At 40.8% G+C, this 26,485-nt stretch overlaps 2 protein-coding genes across 12 annotated transcripts; both read right to left on the bottom strand.

The window, feature by feature from the left end:
• Positions 1-171: 171 nt before the first annotated feature.
• stx3b (syntaxin 3b) lies at positions 172-19,915 on the bottom strand. 9 transcript variants are annotated; one of them, XR_003981470.1, is made up of 12 exons: positions 19,489-19,913; positions 11,412-11,486; positions 11,177-11,276; positions 10,728-10,802; positions 10,525-10,595; positions 10,017-10,125; positions 9,858-9,931; positions 8,307-8,441; positions 8,012-8,107; positions 1,272-3,975; positions 946-1,028; positions 172-849 (listed from the first exon to the last, which is right to left on the bottom strand). XR_003981470.1 is itself a non-coding variant. In XM_030396757.1 (11 exons), the coding sequence occupies exons 1-10, from the start codon at positions 19,516-19,518 to the stop codon at positions 951-953; spliced, it is 858 nt and encodes a 285-aa protein (XP_030252617.1). In that variant the 5' UTR covers positions 19,519-19,914; the 3' UTR covers positions 172-839; positions 946-950. The 9 variants fall into 9 exon arrangements, 8 of the variants coding, with proteins under 8 accessions (XP_030252617.1, XP_030252616.1, XP_030252619.1 ...); XM_030396757.1 differs by lacking the exons at positions 1,272-3,975; positions 8,012-8,107 and adding an exon at positions 7,120-7,230 and having other exon boundaries at positions 172-839; positions 19,489-19,914; XM_030396756.1 differs by lacking the exons at positions 1,272-3,975; positions 8,012-8,107 and adding an exon at positions 7,120-7,230.
• Positions 19,916-22,760: 2,845 nt separating this feature from the next.
• Positions 22,761-26,234, bottom strand: ran (RAN, member RAS oncogene family). 3 transcript variants are annotated; one of them, XM_030396002.1, is made up of 7 exons: positions 26,110-26,234; positions 25,283-25,343; positions 25,028-25,112; positions 23,867-23,992; positions 23,549-23,736; positions 23,251-23,421; positions 22,761-23,136 (listed from the first exon to the last, which is right to left on the bottom strand). In XM_030396002.1, exons 2-7 carry the CDS (start codon positions 25,328-25,330, stop codon positions 23,092-23,094), a joined length of 663 nt encoding a protein of 220 aa, XP_030251862.1. In that variant the 5' UTR covers positions 25,331-25,343; positions 26,110-26,234; the 3' UTR covers positions 22,761-23,091. The 3 variants fall into 3 exon arrangements, with proteins under 3 accessions (XP_030251862.1, XP_030251863.1, XP_030251864.1); XM_030396003.1 differs by lacking the exon at positions 26,110-26,234 and adding an exon at positions 26,017-26,041; XM_030396004.1 differs by lacking the exon at positions 26,110-26,234 and adding an exon at positions 25,453-25,477.
• Positions 26,235-26,485: the final 251 nt, after the last annotated feature.

Here is a 26,485-nt window from a genome sequence, read left to right as displayed (position 1 = left end):
GTACATTCCTTGTCACTTTCACTTGGAGTAGAACAGGAGGAGGAATCATGGCGTTAACCTCTGCAGGTGGAGAAAAGCAGCGACAATCGATCCCTCCGTGCAAACAGGCGATCAGCTGAGCCCTTGTAATGAACCAATACAAGAGAGACACACACACACACCGACACTAGGTACAACGCACATAAAATCTTTTATTACATAACAGGCTTTACTGGGTTGACACACAGCCAGTGAGCGACTGACAGCCGATGTTACAGAAAAAGAAAAAGAAAAAAAAACAATCCCAAAAAAAAACACAGCCAGCACTTTTCATCAGCACAGATGCATACAGACAATCACACACAACAAAATCACACACAATTTTATTCAGATTATGACAACAAACATAATGAACATGGAACTTTAAATGAGATATTTCTGATCATAGGGAATAATTATGTTTATGTGCACGAAAAGACTTGTGGAGATTCAAAATCCATACATGCATTTTTCTTTTACTAAATTCAAACAAATCCTTATAAATATTTTTTTTTTTTTAGATTATCATAATTTCTCCACATATGACTGTCCCCTCTTTGCACCACCAGGAGGCAGCAGACTACTGTCGACCAGAATTAAAAAGAATCTACACATTTATAACACATTTTTCAAACACTTCATACAGCAAGAAATTTATTTAAAATTCAGAATGATTAATAGAAGGGGTAGGTGCACAGGACTAATGTGGTTCAATTTATATGTTCTTTTTTTAAATAGATTATGAAACAGATTTGAGTAATGGTCAGGGTAAGGAAAGGGGAGCACCTCAGGAAGTTTTCTTTTTCTTGAAGCTGTCTTTCCTGGAAAACACTTGACAAAGACAGAAAGAAAAGAAAAAAAAAACACATTACTTCAACAGTGAAAGAACAGAACGCTGTGTGTTAAAGGCTGATGCAGGTGTTTTACCTGTTTTATGAGAAGAAGCTGTAGAGATAGGAGAACCCAACGATCCCAATGATGGCACAGCACAATGTAATCATCATCTTTTTCTGTAGGTCGGATCAAAAAACAAGACAGGAGTCAAAACAAACAGCAGCCAAACGCGATGCGATGACTGACATCTATGGACACCCTACTATGACGAAATGACTGAGCAAAAGGAGAACAAAGGGTCACAGAGAATAGGATGTGTGTGTGTGTGTGTGTGTGTGTGTGTGTGTGTGTGTGTGTGTGTGTGTGTGTGTGTGTGTGTGTGTAAAGAAGAGGAAAGGTAAAAAAAAATAAACTCTTACCTCCTCTTTTGGTGCCAACCTTAAAAAGCTGTACTTTGTAACACAGTGGTTAACATGCCGCACCAACAATGTGCTGACAGCAGCTTCTACAGCCCATAAAAAAAAAAACATTTACGCAGCCAGTCGTCAAAAAAGGGTCAGAATTCAGTTACATATTTTCAAAGCTCAGCAGGACAGAAACACTCAACCAGTCATTACAAAACATAAAATCTTTTAATTTCCTTCAAAATCATCGGCATGTTGATTTAAAACAGTGTACAACAGCTTCCGTTTTGTCCTTTTCTCGAGCTGGGAGCTGAAATGATGTGAAGAAAAGGGCCTCAAATAAGGATTAAACATTTGAGAAGCAGACTTTCCTGGTCAAAACGACCGAGTTCAGGGGGGGCCTCTCACTTTCAAGTGCTCCCTGTACGACCAGGATTAAAAAGGCACCGTTCAGGCTCCGCTCTGACAGAAACAAAGACTTCTCTCAGAGATGGCAGCCTTCATAACTCACAGGACATTTTACAAGTTATGTCTCTGCACTACAAAACCCCTCAATACCTGCTGATTGAAATGGATCACCTTTAATCTTATATTATCTCTTATATACAGTCCTACATGCACAGCTGGAATCACCAGCTTTAATAGACGTATTAAGGGTGCAGTATGTAAGAATAGTCCATAGCAGCGTATGACTGGATCAACCACTAAGTGTAGCTGCAGAACAATACATAGATGTCACAAAGTCAAGGCTGTTATTTCCTAATTTAGATAATTTGAGTTGGTCTGTTTTAATGCTTTCAGCTAAAGTTCCTTCATATATTGCACATTTAAAGCCACTGGTTGGCAACATGTGCCCTCCATCTAACAAGAAGAAAAGGCATAATAGAATGATGGTGACCAACAAGAATTAAACTCAGTTGCCAGTTTGTTTGGTCGGTACACGTAAATTAAACTGATGCAGTCTAATACAGCGGCCCTGAAAGAAATCCGACCTTTTCGTTTGGTTTATTGGCACATATATTTGTTAGACTAAAAGAATCTGTTGTGGATATGTGAGGATTCAACCTCATGGTCACTTTGGGGGTTGTACTCAATTGTTCGGTTGAATTGTAAACAGCTATACTGGGAGATGTTTTCTAATATTTTGTTTCTATCAGTGATAACAAGCCTCCAATGTGTTAATTTGTTAGTTATTACACCTGCCCAGGGACTGCAGTTGGAAAATTAGTCAGGATGGCTAACCTGGCGAATTTACAGAGATGTTGTTATTGTGCAATGTCCCTTCACCTCTAAACTGTTTAAATGACTAAACTTTGAGCACATTGAAGCCGTTTCGATGAAAAACTGAACATTATAACCTTGACGGATACAGGATTTACTGGAGGGCTCCTGTATTAGAATGCAGTACTTTTTAAACTAGCAACTGATTTGTGTATGTAAAGCAGAAATACTATGAGACCTAAACTATGCCAGGAAATGCATCTCACACTAGTAAAGAGCCACCAGTCAGGGAGACTTTACTGTATGCTAGAGTGTCCATTTACATCTCACCACGTATGTGCGACTTTATTAGCAACACGTCATCAGACAGTATAATAAATACGACCACTATTTTGGTTCTGATGTGGAAAAGGCTAGTGTTACTATCTTTCCACCCTTTGGCATTAAAACGTTGTGTTTTTACAGCATTTTTACAAAGACAATTGTGTAAAAGGTCATGGTGGTTAACACTGGAACAGGTTTTGCAGAGATACGAAACAAATATTCAGGCATTTCTCTCAGATGTTGCAGTGTTTAGATAAATCTTCAAGCAAGGAATGTGTGTTTATCCCCCTAGCCTGTCTGCTTTTGCTCATCTTAGCTCCACCTGTCCATGAAATGTGTTTCCATCCACCATCCTTCACATTCAAAAAAAAAAAAAAAAAAAATCAAAGCCACTCTGGCTCTCTAAACTGAAGAATCATAAGTTAGAACACCGATCTTCTTCGAGTTAAAGAACAGACATTGATAACACGAAAATAATTATATTATTTACACGATGGTGCAAGCTTAATTACAGAAATAAGACATACTTTGACATGTGAAAGTGCTGGAACTCCCTAAACCCGACATAATCCCAATACACTGAACATACTGTAGCTAGCTTTTCAATCACAAAATGTGTCAAGGCTCAATAAAGGCACGAAATGTTGAAACAGGAGGTGATGTGAAACTTTCAGGTGACATTCACTTCCAGGCTGATTCTTTGGCACCGAGTGTTGAACAATGAAGTGTTTAGTGGCACCGGAGTGACGTCGCTATCAGTTATTTTTCCAATTCCCTTTTCCACTCCGCAGAGATACGACAGGTATTGTACCTCTGACAGATTCAGTCTCATTTCCTCATTTTGCAGCGGAGCATCCTCAAACAGACCCACAGGCCAGGAAGGGCTGATTTGATTGGACAAAAAGTTATGATGACTATTATAAGTCTTGTAGACCCTTTTTTTTAAATTGATGAGTTGAACATCTGCGGGTTGAATGTCTTTGTATCCATATGGAGTGATCATCAGTTTTTTCTTTGGCGGGCCACCTGATGGAGAACAGGATGGAGTGGAGGATGAAAAAAAAAAACTGGCAGTGGCAACGAGACAGCAGTCCTGTTATACTGTCTGCGTGATGATGACGATGACGATGATGAGAACAACCACGGCACAGCACACACCAATAATGATCATCTTCTACAGAGAGGGTGATACAAAGAGAGACACACTGTTAATGATGAGGAACATGAGGACTGAACGGAGCCCACAGACCAAACTCCGGCTCAAACTGCCGTGCCAAGATGGTAACCCAAGATTTGCAAAACTCTCACATATACGCGCTCGATTCAGCACAGTGTTAGCCAGCCAGCTAGCTTTGTGAGCTGTTGAAGCCTTTGAGCCAGTCACGACGAGTAGTTTCACATTACTCTGTCACAGAACCACAGTGTTATTGTAGTGGTCAGCTACAGTTAAAGGCATTTGACACAAGATTTGTTGGTTGCTGTTGTAAGCACACCATTTCAATGGTTCCTCCTCCTCCTGTCTCAACGGTCAAGACAGAGACAGAGAGCACAGAGCAATTAAGAGAACTGTTGCACAGAGGTTACGCTCTGCAGCACAAATAAACACACCCACAACCCTCCAGACTTTGCGTGAATGCAGCCAAAGGGCTCGCTTCATCCTGACTGCTGTTTGCTCTCGGTTCTGCCCAAAGCTGGACGCCCGGACACGCTCTGAACACAACAATAAGTTGGAAAATACAGGCAGAGAGCATCCCCTCTGCATATACAGACACCGCCACACTCTTCACGTGGGTCATATGTGCCAGTTGAGAGGGATTAGTTTTGAGTTTATGCATTGTTTGCTTTTTATAAAAGGAAAATCCTGCATCTTGTGTATCTCTGAAGTTGGTTAACTACCGAGTGAAAGTAGGCAGTAGTTCAGTGGGTAGTACAAATATCAGTCTGTACTTCGGCATACAAAAGGGTACAGAGTAGCTCCAAGAAATCACATTTGAAGATGTAGGCATCCGACTGTATAATGATTATTCATCTATCTGATGCACTGGGTCGAAGATGTAGCCTACATACATGTGAACTTTCTTTCAGGAGAGGTCATGGATTTTGATTGTGGACTCTATTTAATTATGATTTCCTTCAAAGCACAGCGATGCACATCATGTGTTTTCAGAGGAACAGGAGTTTAACTGCGTACAGATCCCACAAGAGTTTTCATAAATCTAGGGTTACCATCTCTTCCCAAACCCGCTGACACTGCATGCGACTAGCTCAGTACTAGCACTGCTTTGTTAGTTCGGCAGTAACCAGAGGCAAGCGCTGCAGAGTAGGAGAAAGAACAAAAAGAAAAAAAAAAAACACACCCAAGAATTCAAATACAGACAAACACACCTCCAGTAAGCCCTCTGGCTGGAAAGAAAACAAACACACACATACAGAGAGCCTGAGGAAAAGAGCGCGCAATCCCTTTTCCAAAGCCATGTTTCGTACCCACACCCATTGTGGCTACACAGAGGTTATTTGCTCCAGAATTACTCACCCTCAGCTCACCTCCTATACAAAGAGCTCATCAGCTCGGCTTCAATCCCACTGACAAACCGATTATGAGAGCTATTATGGCCAGCAAGACCACCACAATCACCACTATTATCACCATTTTCTGTTGGGAACAACCAAGTGGATACAGTACCATCAGGACCGAACAATAATTATATGCTTAGACTATGCATACGTGCAACAATAATGGAATCTACTACTGTATGTTATTTGTACTAGCTCTGTACAGTAAGTACTGCATCATATATCATGAATCTCTCTGTAGCTTTATACTTTATGTAAAGCTGTCTACACAAAGTGTATTTTCACACACATGCCGTAACAGTCTGACAAAATCATCATACACATATCAAACCAAAGAATAATGCATATGACTGTAAACAGACAGGAGTTCAGGTTAAAGAGAAGAAAGAGAAGAGTGTGAAAGATGTGTATTTGTGTGTGTGTGTTTGTGTCAGTAGGTAGGAAGAGGTGGTATTGGTTTCTGGGTGTTGGTGTCGGGGCAGGTCAGCGGTTTTCAAAGCACAGGGGTCCACAGGACACAGGGAGGTGGAGGCTCAGGAACAGCGCTGGTAGGAGGGTCATCAAAAGTCATCACAGGTCAGGATCAAGGTAGAGATCAGGGTCTTGATGGCGGGGACGGTCTTCATATTATCAGGCAGGTTTCCCAAGAGCATCTTTGTGTGGAAGAAGAATTCCACTTCTTTCCACTCTTCATAAACTACAGTAACTGGGAATTTAGATTGAAAAAATGTCCACTGTGTAGGATGTGGGGCCAGAAATGTAAGATAATAATCTTTACTGTGTTTTCATTTGCGTATAATTGCTTGAACCTAAGAGTTATTGTGTTCAGTTGCCTCAGAATGAGCCAACCCAGAATGGACAAACCGAACACTGGCTTTTGAGAAGGCCGTTCACATTTTGTTTACTTTGTTTTAGCGGCCACCTTAGAGGACGGTAGTGCGAGGGGTGTTCAGTTGGAAGCCTCTAAATCCTACACACTGGACCTTAGATAAAAGTGTGTTTTAGATACTGCTAACACAATCAAATGGGATCAAGGACGTAATTACTGTTCCTTGGAAGGCAACAGAAAGTCATGTTTGTTTATTCAATCGTAGCAAACAAACATTCTTGACAGCAAACCCAAGAAGGGTAAGGCTTTAAAGAGTTTAACATGATTAGATGATTCAGCTGTAATCCAAAATCCACTCTCTCTTTCGGATTACAACTGAATCATCTAACCATGTTAAACTCTTTAAAGCCAAACCCTTCTTGTATCGCTCTCATTATCACGCAGGACGGCCAGTTTGTGTCGCAGCTCCATGAGTCTACCATCTTACAGACGCTTAACGCTGCACAGCAGAACAGAGCTCTACAACTCTTTTATTTAGCATTTATCATTTAACACAAGCCAATGTGTCTTTTGTTCCAATGATTGCAACACAAACGGCGCATTTCCACTGTTGCATAGTTATTTACCAGGAATGTGTGCTTGCATGTTTTTGATTGGCAAACGGCATTTTACTGAATTACATCACCTTGTGTTGCTGCAAATCTTAAGCCATTGATTGTACTACGAAACCGTCTTCTATTACAAGGCCGGGCTTGCGAACTCCGGCTCAATCTTTCACCCGAGGCATCGAATTTCATTCTTACTCTCTGTCCCTTCTCTGTACTGCCTATCATCGCTGCCCTCTGCTCTGTAGTAAGTGACTATATTCGTTGCTTTTGGGAAACCGGGCCGCGCTTCCTGACTGTAGTCACTCACGCGTCGAGCCTCTTGCTGAAACTTTGCCGCTTTCTTAGTGTCTGCTACGGCCCGCTCCACAAAGCCCACTGACTGGTCCATGTTGCTCTCAATCCTTTCAATCATCCCACCCTAACATGTGGCACGATGTCAGAGGGTGACGGAAAGCAACAGAAGCAAAATAAATCAGAAAACAACAGCAAGACAGAGACAGAGAGAGAGAGAGAGAGAGAGACAGAGAGAGAGAGAGAGAGAGAAAAACCAAAGCATTGAGAATGCAACGATTGTGTGTGATGGGCAGGATGAGGGAGTTTGATCGGTTTGCACATTGTGTGGTTTAACTGTGTCAAACTGTGAAAAAAGTGTCACGTGTGTTGGAGATTAGCAGAAAAAGAAAAAAACAGGAAGAAGTCAGAAGCAGACTGATGCAGCAGTTGGCTGAATTACATTACCTTGCGTGCTTTGGTCTGGTACCTTACAGCTTTTTTGGTCTGTTCCTTTGCCACCATTATGTGGTCCACTGACTTGGACACATTCTGCTCTATGTTGTCTACTATGTCACCCTGAAAAACAAAACACAAAAACCACAATCAGTGAGAAACAGAGCAGAACAAATGTATACTACTGGTTTAAGTACACAAAACCTACACTGTTACTCAAGCGAAGGCCTTTGTAACAAACTTCTTCCAACTAAAAAGACAAGGAAGACAAGAGTTGCCAGGCAAAATGACACAAGACAAAGCAGAAGAGTGCAGCCCTTACCTCAAACAAGCCTTTCCCTCAGACAGCATGACGCAAGTAGCAAGAAATAAGTGGTTAGACTTATGTATGCATGTACTTAAAATGAAGACTGTATACGGGTTCAATCAAGTCCGCTCTGGTGTCTATGATGATGTTTTTTCGTACATCTTACTAAATGCATTCATGTTGGTTCCACCAATGTTGGGTGATGAGATGGGGGTGGAGGTGGCAGAAGAAAGGTGAAGAGAGGTGTAAGAAAGGCATGTAGCTGTAAAAGAGGAAATAGACATAGATGCAGATTGATAGTCAGATCACAGTGAAGACAGGAAGAAAAACAAACAGAGAGAAGTCAGGATTGAACACGAAGCCATGGAGGAAAAGGTTCAGAATGAATGAAACAGATGAGAAGTTCCTGATTTTAACTGACGGGTGGATGAAATGATGGCTGGCAGGTGGATGTACTGTACCTGGCTCTCCACCAGCATGGCGATGTCTACAAACATGTCGTGCAGCTCCTTGATGCTGCTCTCCAGACGGACGATGTCTTTGTGTCTGGATTCGATCTCGCTCAGGGCTTGTTTAGAGATCCCAGAGTCCACAATCTGAGCAGAGGAGAGGTCTATAGTTAACCACCAACAACTCATCACTTTTGAGTCTACATGAAGACATGTCCCCCGGGTCATTTTTAGTATCTTGTCTTTTGTTTTCTTGTCAGTGTGGCATAAATGGCCATGATCCGGTTTAGTTAAGGGAGGTGAATCATGAGGAACAGAAAATAATTCCATCTCATAGTGATACTGAGAACTACATCAAGTCCTCACAGAGAGAAGTGTGTGCCGCTTCAACAGGAAACGAGAGGTAATTGTATTAAAATTTGAAACCAGTGTTTGGCACAATGACCATAAAACATTTCAGATGTAACAGCGGTGGCTGTGAATCAGTAGGTAGAATCCATTCACTGCAGGGTTTGGCAAATTGATTCCTGGCTCCGCTCGTTGACATTTCAAAGTGTTGCTGAGCAAGACACTGCACTCCAGTTGATCCCAACAGCAGCGTATAGCCTGTCATCAGAGATGTGTGAGTGTGTGTACGAACAGGTGAATGAGCGCAAACTGTAAAGCACTTATGCTAAGAGCGCTATGTGAATGCTCTCCATCTATCATACTTAACAGGACTACACCAACTGTACCAGTGGGATCAGAAAACTAAACCCAGTGAGATGATATGCTGCTCTGGTGCCTTTTTGTTTTGTTATACTTTGTTAACTTTAAAAAATAAATACATTATCACAGAAAAGGGAGAAAAGAGTTGGGTTGAGCATTATTGATTAACTATCGACCAGTTTTAAGGTTCATCACCGCCACTTGCTAAAACAAAGCGAGAAGAACGGAAAGAAGAGGAAATGGTTTAAGAAATTATATTCTATTAACACAAATTCAATATTTCATTTTCAAACATCACGATTATTATCAATACCAGTATATCGCAACACCCCTGTGATGTAAACATTTTTAACTGTCATTCAAGAAACTAACTGTCCACTACATGCACCAAATCTTATATTAGCATGACTCACTCTCTCTATTTGTGTTCATTGTCAGATGTTATCAGATCTGTGAATGTCAAGTTGTATCCGTGTGCAAGAAATTCTTCCCGACCTGTACCAGACACGACCGTCTCCTCAGGAAAGTACGAGGCTTTCTCAACAATACATATAGCACACATGCTGCCGTCTGTTCGGTTGAGACACGCTGGTGCTCATTTTATCAAACAATACAATTCAGCACTCTCTGTCATTATCTGGATTGGGGGTTCTAAAGAAGTCACGAGGGAGCAAACGGACTTCGAGGCCAAATCACACGCACGGCTAATCTTTAACAAGTTGACACGAGGTGTTTTACTGAGCCACTGACAACTTGGCCTTCTCTCAGTTTAAACACATGACCATAAGTGTAAAGGCAAAGTGAATGTTTTGGGGCTGATAAAAGTAGTGGAAACACATGCGCGCGCACTCTTACCCCTGCGGTGAACACAGCAGCATTGCCACTCTCCAACATCTCCTCCAGCTCGTCGTCTGTTGTTGCTTTTCCAGCTGGAATGGAAAAGAAAAGAGTTATTGAGTCGAGACTGTGGGACCATCACGTGACTGTATAACCACTGATGTGGCCGTCACTCACTGATCTCTAGCTGTCTCTGAATCCGTCCTTTACTCCTCTCCCTGAAGTCCACCTGGGCTTCATTATACTTCGTCATCACCTCCACAAATTTCCTGGACAGCACTGCATGCTGGGAGACAACAGGAAAGAATGAATCAGCACATATGATATCTTGGCGTGTGTACGAAAAATCTGCCTCAAGGCCTAAACTTGAGGACCAAGACACGTCTGAAAACTCATCAAACAAAAGGCAACAAACAACCCTGACACTGAAGAAGTTGGGAACGCTGTGGAGAACACAACTACAACAGAATGTGATAATATACTAATTATTTATACTCAATTGAAAACAATTAAACATATCTATGTTTTACCTTCTCACTTTTAATTGTCAAAGAGTGTCTTTTTTCTTCTTTTTTTTTTACAATAATCAGAAGAAGAACATACGAAGAACAGAAGAAGAGGCAGTAAAGTAGAAGAAGAAAGAGTAAGCAGAGGCGACCTGAGACTTCAGGCGGACATTATTTACCTGTGATTTACGTATCCGCATGTCAGCCGACACCCTCTCCTGCTCCTCTGACTCCAGATTCCTCTCGATGGCTGGAAAGCAATGCAAACGATTGATTTATGATTCAGTTTACTTCTGTAGCAATATTAAACATTGAATCAATTATTAAATGTCCCTTTTCATTTCACTGACAAGTCGCGTGTGTGTGCAGTTGGCAGACTCACTCTTGAGTTTATTTCTTGCATTGTTGGCCATCTTCTTTATGTCATTGGTGATTGCCTCCAGGTCATCCTGCGTTTCTGGGAAGGAAGAGACGTGTGGCAATAAACAGCTACGACTGTTGAGACAACCACACTTGCTGCTGCTACAAATAAACTGTTAACTCGTCGACATTTAAATGACCCCAGGGTGAGATCTGTCGTCTTTCAAAAGCTGTCACTTGTGTGACGCTCCATTGACATATTGTAATGTTGCTTTAGGAAAATCATGCTTTTATGTCTGAGTTTTGGGTGAGTTCCTCTTAGTGAAAGTCTGATTTAACTCAAATTGGGATGGAAAACAGCTTGTAAAGGATAAACAGTAGGATTAGGTAAGAAAAACATTCTCAGTATGACCCTGAGTGAGTCAGGTCAGGTGAACAGGAAGAGAAGCTGGTCGTGGTAAAGGCTCTTACTCTGATCTGATGTGGGAGCAGACAGGATGACCGAGTACAGCTTTTTGACTTCAGCCACATTCTCATCAATTTTATCAATGCTGTTCCTGATGTCCTCGATCTGAAACAAACGCACAAAACGCCACGAATCTCAAATGTATGAACAAGACAAAAGAATGGCGGCACTCGCAAAAAAATTCACTCATGTACAGCCTCATGCAGTTCCACACACTCGTGCGCTGACAGTCACACTGACCTGACAGAAGAACTCGTCCATGAAGGCTGCGTTGTCAATAGCAATCTCCACCTCTTCGTCATCTTGATCGCACGTCTAAAAGGACAAAAGCAAAGGCTGGATCAGAGTGAGTTCCAGAGAGAACGTGTGACATGTAAAGTATGTCAACAACACATCCAGATTAAAGATTTATCAAAGTGTTTGTGGTGTTGATAGGGGTAAAAAAAAAAAAAAAAACAACAACCTCTGTGTGCCTATTTTCTTAAATCCCTCTCATGTCTTTCATCACCTTGTGTTCTTCTATCTCGTCTTTCTGTCATTTTATGTTTCATGTAGAGCTCTAAAATCACCCACTTGTTGAAAGGTGCTCCACAATCTAATATATATATATATATATATATATATATATATATATATATATATATATATATATATATATATATATATATATATATATATATATATATATATATATATATATATATATATATATATATAAACGTGAGTGGCATCAATCTCTGTATGTCACTTGCAGCAAGAAAACAAACCATACTTCCCAAAATGAACCATCCGATGTGTACTACGTTTGACAGAAATAAGTCAAAAATCTTAATTCTTGAAGATTTTTGATACTCATTGAGTCAATAATGTGCTCAAGATAATCATCCTCGTAATGATTATCTTACAATAAAATTATAGTTTTTACAGGCCAATACTACTCTTATAATTTTGACTGTATTCTGAAGAGTGTGTTCTATCCTGTCCAAATATACGGAGTACTTTTCTAGAGATCTCTTCCAGTGAACAGCATTTCGCCCATGAACAACCACAGACTAATGAAACTGCTTCCTGGTTATCAGCTCCGCATGACGCATCAGCCCGAAATATTGGTCTGACCCTAATCAGCCTCCACCCAATAAAGTCTGTCAAAGCTTCACCCTGCTGAAGTCATAAATGTGTCACAAGGGACAGTCAGTAAACAGGGCAGTGCAGCGCTGCTGAATATTTACACGGCGAGGGCCGGGCTCCAGGAACTCAACCTGTTTTCCACTGACTATAAGAAACCGCAGCAGCCATTGTACAGTGCAAACAGACATCATAGGGCCCTGCTGTGACGGTGTTAGGTGAAGGAGAACCAGGGTCAAACAATGAATTGATAAAAAAGGGAGAGTTATTGCAATTTGTTTCCTCCCTTTTCATTACTTCTGCATTTTACAGACAAATGTGTTTTGCATGTAAAGAGTGTTGCTGGCTGACTGAACTCTCCACACGACGTGGTTTGTGTTTCTGTTGTGTATCGGGTGACACAGAGTCTAAAGTCTGGACACTTGACTTTCCTGGAGAATGTCAGCCTGGATCAAAGTCAAAGCGTGGAAAAAAATGAGCCAACACACCCGTCGACTTCACTGCTCTCTCATATCACCTGACTCGGCCTCAATCTGTAAACCAGTAATCTCAATAAATATCAATATTACACTTTGTTATGCTGCAGCAGGACAACTGCAACGTTAGTAATTCTTTAACTTCTGAATGACCTCACTCTATTTCATTGTTTCTTATTTGGTTACATAATGCACAATAAACCGATTTTAAAAAGATGCCAGAGCTACAGCTGCGACAACAGGGCTCGACAGTATCAGTAACAACGGTTGCCAGGCTGGTAACCAGGCATCAGCTTTTGCTTGCCATCTTAAGTCACCTTGTGTTTTGATACTATACAGATTTACATCAGGTTACTAATGAAAATGTGAAAGAATGAAAGAATGTTTCAACACTTAACTACAGTAACCAAAAATGACTGCTTGTACTTTGTGTTTGTACCTCAAACTTAAAAAGAATCTGAATCTGAATGCTGTAAGTTAACGTGTCAACTCTCAATTCTTGATCGGCTTAAACTAAAAAACAGTATCGCAGCTGTTAATCCAGCAAATCACTTCTCCACTTTCGTGGCCCTGACACGGTTGGAAGGGGTGTGCTTCTGCACTGTTACTCATGCATGAGCACAAGCACGGGTGCGCAGCGTGGACATGAAATATAATCACGCGTGTTACACCCCCTTGCATTATCAAGAAATCCTGGAATGTGAGAGGGTTGTCTTTGACCAAAACGACACAAGATAAGGCACAAGTCTCTAAACTAATGTTCTCTATGTTGTTCTCCATTGTGCTGCACCCATGCTACGACATGGTGATATATGTACAAGAGGTAACCGTGTTTAGGCCCACTTGCCAAGTGTGAGTTCGCCCTTACATACAGTCCAACGATTTCCTGATTTATTATTACACAGAGGAAAGCCTGCATGTCTCCGACTCTAAAATCCAACTCCATGGCTGATGGCCCTGGCAGACCCCCGCCCTCCAAAAAAGTTAAATTGGATGTATTGAATTACTATGAAATCCAAACTGAGGGACGACAGAGAGATGAGGAGGCCACCTGCAGAACTTGCTGGAGGAAGGTGTCTGTCCCACACAGACCAATACCTCCAATTGGATCTCCAATGATTGTGACTACCATTCATTTCCGATTTCGTATGTTTTTCACTATAAGTACTGGGTTTTTTTTTGGCCGGTGGGTCAAATAAAACAAGGAATTTTAACCATATTTGGCTGTGGAAATCCATTTTGTTTACTGTGTCTTTGAAACTATTTTTAGACATTTTATAAACAAGATGACCAATCAACTAAATAAGCAGAAGTTTAATCAAATGATGAAAACAGTCATTTCTGAGGCTGTAACCATGCAGGGAACATTCACTTGAACAGAACGACCTTCTTTCCGCTCAAATGTTGAGTTTTACACAGCCTTTAACTTTCTACCCCTCATCTGAGATTTGAATTGCAAATGTAGCCTCGGCGATTTGGTTCAGGCTGCTGTAACTAACAACACTTGTGGACGCAGACTTTCCTGGACACACACACACACAAACGCACGCACACACACGCACACACACACACACACACACACTGACCAACTGCTTGTTTTTAGATCTCGCAGGGAGTTATTCAATGAAAGCTGCAACACTCTGGCCCTCACATTATGCTCCCTCACACGGCGTTTCTGCTGCAGCGAGATAAGAACAAGCACTCACTTCCTTCCAGTGTCTCTCAATCAGCAGACACAAGAGGAAAGAGGCTAGTGTGCACAACAAACGCTTTGACAAAAACGAACAGACAAAGGCTACGCACACACAGAGGCATTTGTTTTGGTGTAACAACAGTTTGATACCGACAGGAGCAGTCTGAGGGAGTGACTTTATCTTCCACATCATTCATTAATTAACCCTGTTCATCTTATGACTCAACTAGAGACACATACTACTGCCAGAAGACATGAGGACAAACCTGAGCCAAACACATATCTACTTGCTTCAAAGTATGGATCAAAATGGTATTTTTGATATGTGATAAGTCGTTTAATGCACGACCCTTCATGATAAGTAGCGTGTTGAGCTGCAACAGGTACAATTACTTATCAACTATTTCGATCATTGAATAATCAGATTGAGTGATTTCCTGATTCCAGCTTCTTAAATGTTGATATGTTCTGGTTCCCCTGCTCCTCTATGACACTGAACTGAGCACAACACATTTGAGGACGTCATCTTGGTCTTTGCGAATCACTTGTTGACATTTTTCAACGTTTTCTGACATTTTTACAGACCATATAACGAAGCGAGTACTCAAGAAAATAATCAACAGATTAATCGACAATGAAAGTAATCTTTAGTTGCAGTCCAATGGGATATTGAATGTTTAAAAGGCAACTAGTACTGTAAAAATAGATCCACATTAAGCAGTATTTTTCAGCAATTTCTGCTCGTCAAACAGCGGGATAATAACACCCATCCTCTGATCATGATTCCAGGAAAAATAAATAAATACGCTGAGAACAAACCAGATTTAATGCCTCTGTGCGACTGTGCCAACATGTTGACTGACAGAGTGAACTGTGAAGCAGCAAATAAGATTTTCTCTCCTCTGCCCCCCTTTTTATTATTTTTTTTAAACCAAAATTGACAAAACAGCTATAATCTCATGCTTAGTTGCATGAAGATTGTGTAATCATCACACAGTGGATAACATTTGAACAACTAGACATCAATATTAGAAAAATAGAGCGCGCGCTGCACATCGGTGCGTGAGTGAAGGGTACGTCGGCCTGAATGCTAGCTTGTTCCTCTCATTCAAATCAGGTAATTACGTTAGTTTTGCATTCAGAGCACCATATGTCATGGTGCCCGACTCCCGTCAGCACAGCAAAAAACTAGACTAGTGGTTTTAGTGGTCTTCTGCCTCTCGATTGCAACAAACTGACAACCTCACACAGTTTCAATGGATCCTGGTTTATAAGACTGTGTTGTACTGATACTTGTGGTAAGTAAAGAGTGATCAACCCCCGGCTACAATAATAAAGCATTAAAAGACACCATGCACTTTTACTGTGCTCATTCCATCAGTCTATATTCAAACAAGCCGGACAACTACCTGTAACACGTATGACTCATTATCATGTTTGAAACTATGTAAACACAATCCAGCAATCCCCCTCTATCTTTTCCTGTGACTCCGTCATCTCTCTAAAAAAAAGAAAAAGAAAAAAGCTGGGAGCTGATTACCTTTGTCTCCTAGGGGCCATAAATGACGAAACAGAACCAGATAACATATTTATCGCAGAGGTTTGGAAAGAAGACAGTTGAATAAGAGGCTGAACAAAGACTGAAATGAGCTGAAAAGGGAAGTCATGTAGAGTGAGAGCGGGAATGTCTCACCACATGATACGGTATGAATTTGGCTCAGAGGGCTACGATGCTATTATCAAACGATTATCGATGCATATTGATGAATCCAAATGTTTGATTTCTAAAAGGCCTATGTGATTTTTTTCTTGGTTGCAGCAGAGTTTAAAGGTATAGTGAGGTCTGAAAATTGATGGTTATCGATCCGGGTCATTTGCCTATCTACAGTATTGAATTCAAGAAATCAACTAGAAATCACCGCCTCACAGTCAGGTTGCTGTTCCTGAGCCTTGGTCTCAAATAATGGCCACAATTTTTGCAGATTGTGATAACGTGAAAGTGAAGTTGACCTTTGACCTCTTGGATATAAAATGACTTCACCATTTTATCCTATCAGACATCGGTGTTAAATTTAGTCATAATTATGATATGAGTTGTTGAATAATAACCCCCAAAAAATGTGTTTTGTGAGGTCATAGTGATTCTGACTAACTGGATCTAATCAGTTCGTCCTTGAGTCATCAGACCATAAAGATATCATCAACCGTAACTCTGTGACTACCTGCTATTTTTAAAAGTTAGTGTATTTGTAATGACCAATCATTGAGATCAACACATTTTACTTCTCACACAAACTGAAGAAGAAGCCCTGCTTAGACCAAAAACGTGACGCACATGTTTTCATCTGTCATCCGATTGGTTCAGTCTAAAGGAAAGTGCAGCCTGGTATGACAAACTTGTTACCGGCAATCACAATGCAAGGCCTTAGGTTTTTACATTTGGGATTATTTATTTCCTGCATCGAGACATAATCTTTCAAGAGGGAATCAGGATGCATTATAATCATCAACACCACCCCCCACCATAATATACGTCCAAAAACAATCAATCAATCAATACGTTTTGACAGTAACCAACAGACGTCTAATGGGCAGCTATTTTTAAATGATTTTCCAAACAGAAATGCCCAACTTTACAGAGTTTCAACCAATCACTTGGGAGAATATGTTGCTTTATTTATTCATATGCCATTATACGAGGAAATGTATTATTTTTGGAGAATTAAAACCAGCAATGTTATAACATCCTGGGCCGAAGGGAATTGTGAGTTTTTTAGGCGGATTCCTCATTTCATAAACTGTTAGATTTTCCCACGGGATGATTTAGAAAAATGAGCCGGTAGCGATCGCAGCAGCAGCAGGACAAGGACCTGGGGTCAGATTTACAGCAGCGTGGTGACAGAAGCCAAAATACTCCCATCAGGACTTGTGTAAATGCAATGCTAAAATCTGACAAGGGATTTAAAAACTCCATGTGCTGCAGAAGAAGCCATGTTAGCTCTGGTATAATTCGCCCCATTCATTGTCCTGATATCTGAGCCAGGTGGGGGAGCAGAGGAGTAATAATGGTAGCCAACCAGACCAGAGAAACACTGAGCACATAGAACTGTAGAGGCTTTTGGAAAATGGAACAGAAAGCCTGAATTAAGGAAAACAGCTGTCCTGTTATCTCCAGCCTTCAGACTGGGTCATGGAAATGAAATATAGTGAACATGGCGACAGTGTCAGCTGATGTTCTTCTTGGTATTTTGCTCTGTCTGGGCAACAAACTGTATTCAAAGCTTACAAGGCAATATGAGCGATCATATATGACTTTTGCTCCGGGTTAAACCACAAGTCAGTGTTTCTTGTTGCTCCTCTTTGCTTAAATCTACAGCATATATCAGGTGATCACGCCGGTGTTGGCATTAGCCCATATTCACATGAGCAGATGACCCCACTCCCCACCCCCACGAAGCAATATACAGCCTAGATTACCGCCAGGAAGTTAAACATTAGATCAGAGGAAGGAGGGGGGAAGTGGGGGGGGGGGGGGGGGGGGGGGGGGGGACAGGAGAACATTTTACAGGTCTTAACAGAAATACAGTCAACTTCCCAACAAATGACTGACCCACTTCACTTGCTATCTGCACTTCCTTTCCCTGAAAAGAAACCAGCTGTGTGAGATACAGACGCCGGGAGGGGTGGAGGGAGGGGGAACAGCTTAAACACAGCAAATATTTGGCCAGCAGTTTCAGGTAGCTATGACAACACATCCCGACTTAAGTTACAATTGGATCAAAGCCTCAAACCCCTGCCGGCAGCTCGTGTACTCACTGTCATAAGGAAGGAAGTTTCTGTCGCTAATTATTTCTGTATGACTGCTTCACTGCATTTCAACAGCTGATCTTGTATCAACTCGCAACCTTTTTCTGGCCTATCACAGATCTATCGTTGTTGGCATCGGTATGTGCCGATATAAAACCTTTTTTTGTGAATTGCAAAAAATTGTAGACCTAAATAATAAGTATCAAAATACCAGTAAAGTTTGTTATTTCAGTGCACAGGTGTCGCTTTGCCTTGCCAATATATCAATACCACAATCTTTAACTCCCTGATATCGGCATCAGTCCCAAAAATTGGTTACTGGTCAGCCTCTAACCATAATTAACATATTCTGAATAGCTTAACTTGTAGTGGTGGTGACTATGACTACAGTAACCAATATTTTCTTCATCGAAGTGTTCACAAAATACTTCAAGATGTCCATGGCGAGCTTTTCAAATGGCCTGTTTTTGTCTGGTAAACAGTCCAACACCCAAATATGTGCAATAAACATTTATATGAGACAGAGATAGGCAGCAAATCTCCATTTGAGAGGCTGTTGGCAGGATTTTGCTGGAAAAATAATAATAATAATAATTAATCAGCCATCAAAATGTTTTTTCCGCTCTCAGCTCCCAAGTGAGTTAATCTGTGAAAATCCCACCAAAATAATGCAGTTGTTGCAACTGTAATCCGAAACATCCCAATACTAAGGCCGGGTAAATTGATTCATGATTGTTTATTCACAGATCTGAATCACACAGTGGGAATCAGGGGCACCAATTTAAACATGAAACCTGACAGCTGGTGATTTACCAGACCAACCAATAAAAATGACACTATTCATTCCACTAATTAACATTTCTGACATTTTATTGTAAGGGAATACTGTGCAACATGGCTACAATAGAAACTGATGTCTTAATGACTGAGAGACTTTCACCTGAAATCCCCATTTTAAAATCACCTTCCATCCCACAGTGTTACTCCATCTATCACAGGGGTTATGTCATCAGGTACACTATTGGTTCTAATTATCAGTATGTTTTAACAAGTGTTCCAAGCTAAAAGCCTAAATAAAAATCTAAATAATGTAATTGTTATTTACTTAACTCTCATTTCTTCCTATAAGAAAGGCCTTTAAACGTGTACATACAGACAAAACTAAAGAAAAATGGGACAGTGTGAGACAATTGAACGTTTCCTGAACACTTCTTACCGCTTTAAGTTGCTCCAATCGGTCCTTCATCTTTCAGACGGTTAGTTTCACACCTTTACACCAAAAAAAGATGAGGGCAATATTGTGTAAAATGGCTCAAAAACAAGTCCCAACCTCTGAATTCCTCAGCCAGCTGGCGGGCTAGCTGTCCGACACAAACCCGCCGCCAGTTAGAAAGAAAATCAAACTCCCCAGAAGTCTTGACAGAGGTGTCTGAGAAGAACACTTTTTCGGAAAAGAGGACTCTTTCCGTCGTTTTTCCATACAATATGGCTGCTGGGTTTAAAACCAGTGTTTTTTTTTCTTTGCTAAATCTCCTCGCTCAGGGGATTAAAACAACAGTTGTGTAGAGCCGCATAATCTGTCTCTCCGTTGGCCACCAGTAATCATTCTAAAACGCACTTCTCGGGCTCACGCATGCGCAGAGGAGAGCCCCGTCCAGCGAGATGAAGGAAGCCACGCCCTGAGCCACCTGCAGCATGATGCATTCAGGGGTTATAGGAAACTATCAATTATCAATTACAAATTTCACTTTTTAATCAAAATGTGAATGTATACGAATTAGATTCGATGTAACCTTTGATGTAAAATTATTATATATATCAATCAGATATTTTTCATTTATAAATAAAGGATATATGGATGGAAATTAAGAATAGAATAGAATAGAATAGAATATTAGTATATATATGTATATATATATATATATATATATATATATATATACACACATATATATATAATATTTTCAGAAACAGCAGAACACAGTTAGCAGCTATTCGTTTTGATAATATGAATATCAATATAAACAAGTATTTTTTTAAAATCCTAACATATATACAACAATAATTCAATTTATACAACCAGATAAATAGAAAAAAAGGTTCAAGTAGGGGGGTATGTAAATGAGACGTGTGAGGGGAAGTAGTTGGGGAGTAAATGCCTTGTTATCATAAATATAAATATTTTTGCATCAATTAAATATATTTTCTTTTTAAGCCACGTATTTAAGTTCATATATTGTGAAAGAATTTGTTGTAAAGGTACACTTTGCTTTGTTCGCTTTGTCACTTTTATGATAGTAATGTTTTTTTTCCCCCTTTTTTGTACAAGAAGTATATAATTGATATATAAATGTTCTTCATGTCTAATTGAGGTATCACACACCTGAATACAATGATGGAGGCTGGTTGACAACAATCTCACCTCAAGGTCAACTCTGTAACCGTGGAGCTTTTGATTTTTAACACGCCAGCTTCCTCATTCAAGGTTAATAATGAAAGCAGGGTTTCATATATGCGGATGTGAAATATACCCAGAATGAACTGAAACGCGTGTGAATTATTTACTCCACCCCACAAACCACAAAATACAACAAAATCTCAAATAAACCTGCACATTACACAGTGGCATAATAAGAGCAAAAGATTACCAGAAGTTCTATTGACCCTATCACAACCAATGAGATGCTGTGTTGCCATGACAAACTCAGTTTACCTGAAGAAAAGCAAATTGGTTGCGTTAACAGGCCTGACAGTAAAGTCAGCTATGTCAACCAAAGATTTCAAAATAAACTACCCAGAGTTGTTAGTTTCTTCAAAGATACTCATCGTACATGATGTCAGTTATATCCCACCTAGAGCTCTCAGTTAGCCAAAGCCACAAGCAGCCTGATGTAAATTAGAATCCTTGTATTTCCGCTTTTGTAATGTAACTTGAATGCAGCACACAGGGTTATCATATTAGCAGTGATGTGGTGATAGACAACATGCCAAGACACCCCGTGCTCTTTGACTTTTTAACGCGAAGTAGCACCTGCAAGAGATAATTTAGTAGATTTGAATCGTTAATGTGAAGAAACATTATTAGAAAGCCAAAGTGGTAGTCAGTCAGAGGAGAGCAAATACCTGATTTCATGAAGTTTGGAAGGTTTATTATGTCATTTAGGAGACATAATTGACCAATTTCGTTTTTTAAATGCATGTTTAAAACAAACTTTGAGACACACTTGTTTTTTTTTTATTTGAGCCAAAGGTATCCCGTTAAATTCCTGTATACTGTGTTGCCATGTTAAGTAAATTGCAGACCCACAATGCATCATGGAGGTGATTCAGATGATAGGCTACACTAGATGAATACGTGCATAGGTTTACAGTTTGATGTCAAAACACTCTCTCTTCACTATCCACCCATTTCCCTCTCATCCTCACAGAATTGCCCGTATGTCATGATCAGTTGCCCTTGTTCTGAGTTAAACTGGGTTTTGTTCACTCTGGTGTGGTCACTGTTGTGGCCAATAAGGGGGTGCACACGTTCAAAGCGCTTAACACTAAATCTAATAGGTTTAAAAGACCATGTTTGCATTTGTTGACTAATAGATGCATCCCGAGGATGGTGATGCTGCACCCTGGTCCATGCAGTAACCGCCAGTAGAAGGCACACGTCACAACGGACGTGCAGAGTAAAACTATTACGTAATCCTTCTGGGCTCTGAATGGAAGAACGTGAGTGACATCTGGTGGCCATCAGTGTGTTGAACAGGTTCAAATTATCACATTCTATGGTTGAAGCAGCATTGACCCGTTTCCCCTCTGTTGATCTACTCAGGTTCCATCATATGACATGGAAAGTTACCAGTTAGTGTCCTAATTATACTCCCACCAACTGTGTGTTGTGTATTTCATGTATTCATCCAAAACCAGTTGCACACAGCAGACTGGGCAGAAGCGTTATTCTATGTCTACCGACCCACTCAGTGCTGTTGCTTTGGAATCTCTTTTCCCCAACAGGTTTTTCCCTTTGTTTGCGATAAGTGACTTTTTATTGTGATGCAAGAATAGGGACTATGTGAGCATAATAAAGCTCTCAACTGCATTTTATAACACATCACACCACTTTAAGATAAGGCCTCAAATTCAATAATGTAAGATCTGTTTTGTTTGGACATGTCAAATAGACATGGCCCAACACAATGGAGGCAAGTAAAGGTTGTCTGGGGGTTAGGTGCCAACATGCTCAAATAACTTCCACATCCACTTGTATAAGGGCCCATTGCAGGAAGTATTGCCAGGGGTTGAGTATGGCAGCAGGCTAGTTTAATACAAGACAAATCAAAGCAGGAAAAGCACAGACAAAAACAATTATAAATGAATTCAAGTCAGCTGCATCTGTTTCACCTGTGTTTTCTATGACAACTCAAATGCCTTGCATCAAAAAAGGCTGACTCAACAACAAAGCAACCCCACTGTTGAGGAAAAATAAAGACAGACATGTTATATTGAGAATGTTTTTATTCAAAGTTTACTCCCCTTAGTGTTCCAATACACCATACAACAGCATTATGTGAGCTGGGTAAGTGCAGTGGAGGTTGCTCGACGATGAAGAGTAGCATGTTGCCATGCCAACGACAACACTAGGGTGGGTGTGTCTTAACCAGTGACGTTAGAACCACAACTTTTCCACAAAGTTTCTTTTAGTTTCAAAACAAACAAAAAAATTAAAAAATAAAAAATCTTAAGGGATTTTACAGTAAAGGGGCAAAACTCCATCAACTTCCTGTCCACGGTAGGGGAGGGCGGGGTGGGACTTCAGGGAACAAACACGTTAGAGGTCATCTTCTTCATCTGGGAGTGCTGTTTGTGATGCAACCTGGACAGTGGAAGAGAAGATTTGTTTAGCTGACTCAGGTAAGGAACCTGCGAGAGTAATAAATACTACATATAGTCACCTAAACAGACATTAGACCTGCATGGTCATACTTACATGAAGCTCTTCCTCATACTTCGCAGCAAGAGTTGGGTCCATTTGGACCTCTGGGGGAGCGAGGGCGGGCATGGCCACAAACTCCAGGTTGGGATCGCCGATCAATTTCCTTGCTAGCCACAGGAAGGGCTTCTCGAAGTTATAATTACTCTTGGCAGAAATGTCATAGTACTGAGGACAGAGCAAGTATACAGCAGTTAGAAAGGACGGCTCAGACTAAACCAATGCTCTGTAAATCACACACGACTGATATGTACATCAGAATGAACACATCTATAATATTGTTAACGGTCATTACCTGCAGGTTCTTCTTGCGGTGAAACACGATGCTCTTGGCTTTGACTTTCCGGTCTTTGATGTCCACCTTGTTGCCGCAGAGGACGATGGGAATGTTCTCACAGACACGGACCAAGTCACGATGCCAGTTGGGTACGTTCTTATAGGTGACTCGAGAGGTGACGTCAAACATGATGATAGCACACTGAGCTGTGGAAGTAACAGGTAAGTTTAACACCCTACTTAACACAGTAACGTCTAAATCTAGTGATTGGGGATACTGTTCAAAGTTGTAGAAAACAGATCAGCATTGATTTTGATTGTTAAAAAAAAAAAATACCTTGAATGTAGTAGCCATCTCTCAGGCCTCCAAATTTCTCCTGGCCAGCTGTGTCCCACACGTTGTATCTGATGGCTCCTCTGTTGGTGTGGAATATCAGCGGGTGAACCTCTACTCCCAGGGTGGCTAGGGAACAGGAAAAGACAAAGATGTTTGAGAGCAGGGCAGGTGGAAAATGTGATAAGAATAACTAATCTGGAACTGGGGAACACAAACTGATAGACGTGTAGACAGGAGGGTTACAACCTTAATAAGCACATAAAGTAAAATTTCAATCCCAAAAGTCTTGATATTGCCTCTCCAGATTAGATTTAGTTCCCTTACAATGTGCTGCATCACATCATTTAGAACTAAAAGTTCAATACTTTACTAGATCTGCACAAATTCACAATGCACAAAAAAGGTTCAAAAGGTTGAATTATAACTTCAGCCCCAACAATAGAGGATTCCTTTTCTATTTTTTTGAGGGGGTGGGGCTCTTCATGGCTTTCTTAGATAGTGCTGCTTAAAATGAAAGGGAGGGGGGGAAGGGGGTGACATGCAAGAAAGGCTCAGGTCAGATCCAAACCTTTGGCCACTGCAGCAAGGACAGAGCCCCTATACATTCCTACTATAGTGACAATCGATTTGAAAAGAGTAATTAGAAATTATGTATTTACTGGACAAACTAGTGACATTGCTTCTAGACCGCACAGCTAGTTAGGCATTTGTATATTGACACTTCTTGTTACTTATGGCCTGGTGTGTAAACTACTCCCACTACAGGGGAAGCCAGAGGGCTTTTAAAGGGGCCCACATCTCATATTATGGCTTAGTGCCAACTACCATATCAAACTAGCCCTGCCACTTTCGCCATAGTATACTCACTGCATATAGAATAGAATAGAATTACTTTAATGATCCCAGACTGGGAAATTATTTTGTTACAGCAGTAGTGGGTCAGCAAATAAAACACTTAAAACACATAAATAGAATCCAATATATACATAGTGTATATATACAGTGCACAGTGTGCTATAAACAATATATACAACAAAACATATATTATAATTGTTTATAGCACACTTGTACTGTACGAGGTCCATATACACTGTACGATTTATGATTTTAAGTCCTAAAGTCATTTATAATATACGGATGCGTTCATAACATGATACTCACCAACATACTTCTTCTCGAACTCTCCTGTAATGTGCCTCTTGACGAAAGTCGTTTTTCCGGTGCCTCCATCTCCCACCAAGACGAGCTGTAGGACACAGAGCAGTTAGCTTAGAACTGGTTGGTTCTGGTTCAACTGACTGAGCGCTAGCACGGCTAGCCTAAGTACCCCACGTCCCAGTCTCAGCACTTTCAAGATGAAAAAATAGCGCATGATTAATGAATGATGCAAGTTAGGGTTAAAAGGAAAACAATTACCTTGAAAACCGCCACTGGTACACACTGCTGTGCCATTGAGTCCGCCATGGTTTCGTTTTATCTAAGTAAAACACAACAAGGCGGGATGGTTAACACGTTCTCCGTCATCAGCACCGTTAAGACAATCATCTAGCAATCAACTGATTTGACGTCGTAGCGACTGGAGTTACTTAATCATCCTGACGCGTATTGTCGTCCAGTGAGCGTCTGCGTGTGTTCAAATCAGTCTTTGTCAAACAAATACACCAAACGCCGCATATGAAATGTAAACGCAAACACGACAACTCGACTCCGAACCCGCAATTCAACGCAAGCGGTTGCTAGCTAGTTAGCTAGCTAGCTAACAAGCTAGTAACGTTAAGAGTGCGCCATACGACGCGCGACCGCACTTTTTCTTGTTCGACTGGAACAATCGGACTAGGCCGTCCAATGCGTTCCATGCTGCGGTTCATCGTCAACTTCAACATAACCACAGCTTCACACACAGACTGAATCAAGATTGGTGTTGTCAAGCGTTGTAAATATACTTATGGTAAATATCAGCGCCTCCCAAGAACAAAGCAGTAAAATGAGGGAAGGCTATGCTTGCTAACCTCTTAGCTTGCATGGCATGGAAGCCATTCTTTTCTCCGAGCTAACGGCTAACTTAGCACGGAGTGAAATTCAATGGCCTAATCTTGTTGCTCAACCGTCACATGGTAACACTCGCAACGCCACATGAACCCAATGCATACCTTTAAGTTTCCAGGTGTTTAAGCTGACTTTCCCGACAAACACAAACTTAAAAATATAGGATGGCCTGCAGTGAGAGGAGAAAATAGACTTACCGGTGTCGCCACTGAGAGAGAAAAGGGGTAAATGGCTGCGTTCGCGGGAGATTCAGCGTGGAGTGTGAGTCAGTTTCCGCCCTTATCACGTGACCAGCGCAGCGGTAAAAAACGCATTTGAGTTCAGTGAATGCACCACAGCGTCCGGACCATGATTCAGCATGTCTGGTCATCTGAAGAGAGGTCCTCTATGGAGACAATATACGCAAATAAACCCTCTAGACTCAGCATTAAGGCTAATAGAGCATAGTTTGAATGTTTTATACGTATCTAAATGTCACAGCAAATGCAACTTATTCTTGCCATATTCAAAAAATATGTCATAATGTATATTTCAATTATCTTCTCAATAAATCAATTATTTCTGGTGTAGTTG

The sequence above is a fragment of the Sparus aurata genome, chromosome 18 (genome assembly GCF_900880675.1).
Source record: "Sparus aurata chromosome 18, fSpaAur1.1, whole genome shotgun sequence".
Taxonomy (NCBI): Eukaryota; Metazoa; Chordata; class Actinopteri; order Spariformes; family Sparidae; genus Sparus; species Sparus aurata.
The sequence above is the reverse complement of the archived record's forward strand: the minus strand, read 5'-3'. Positions and strand labels throughout refer to the sequence as shown.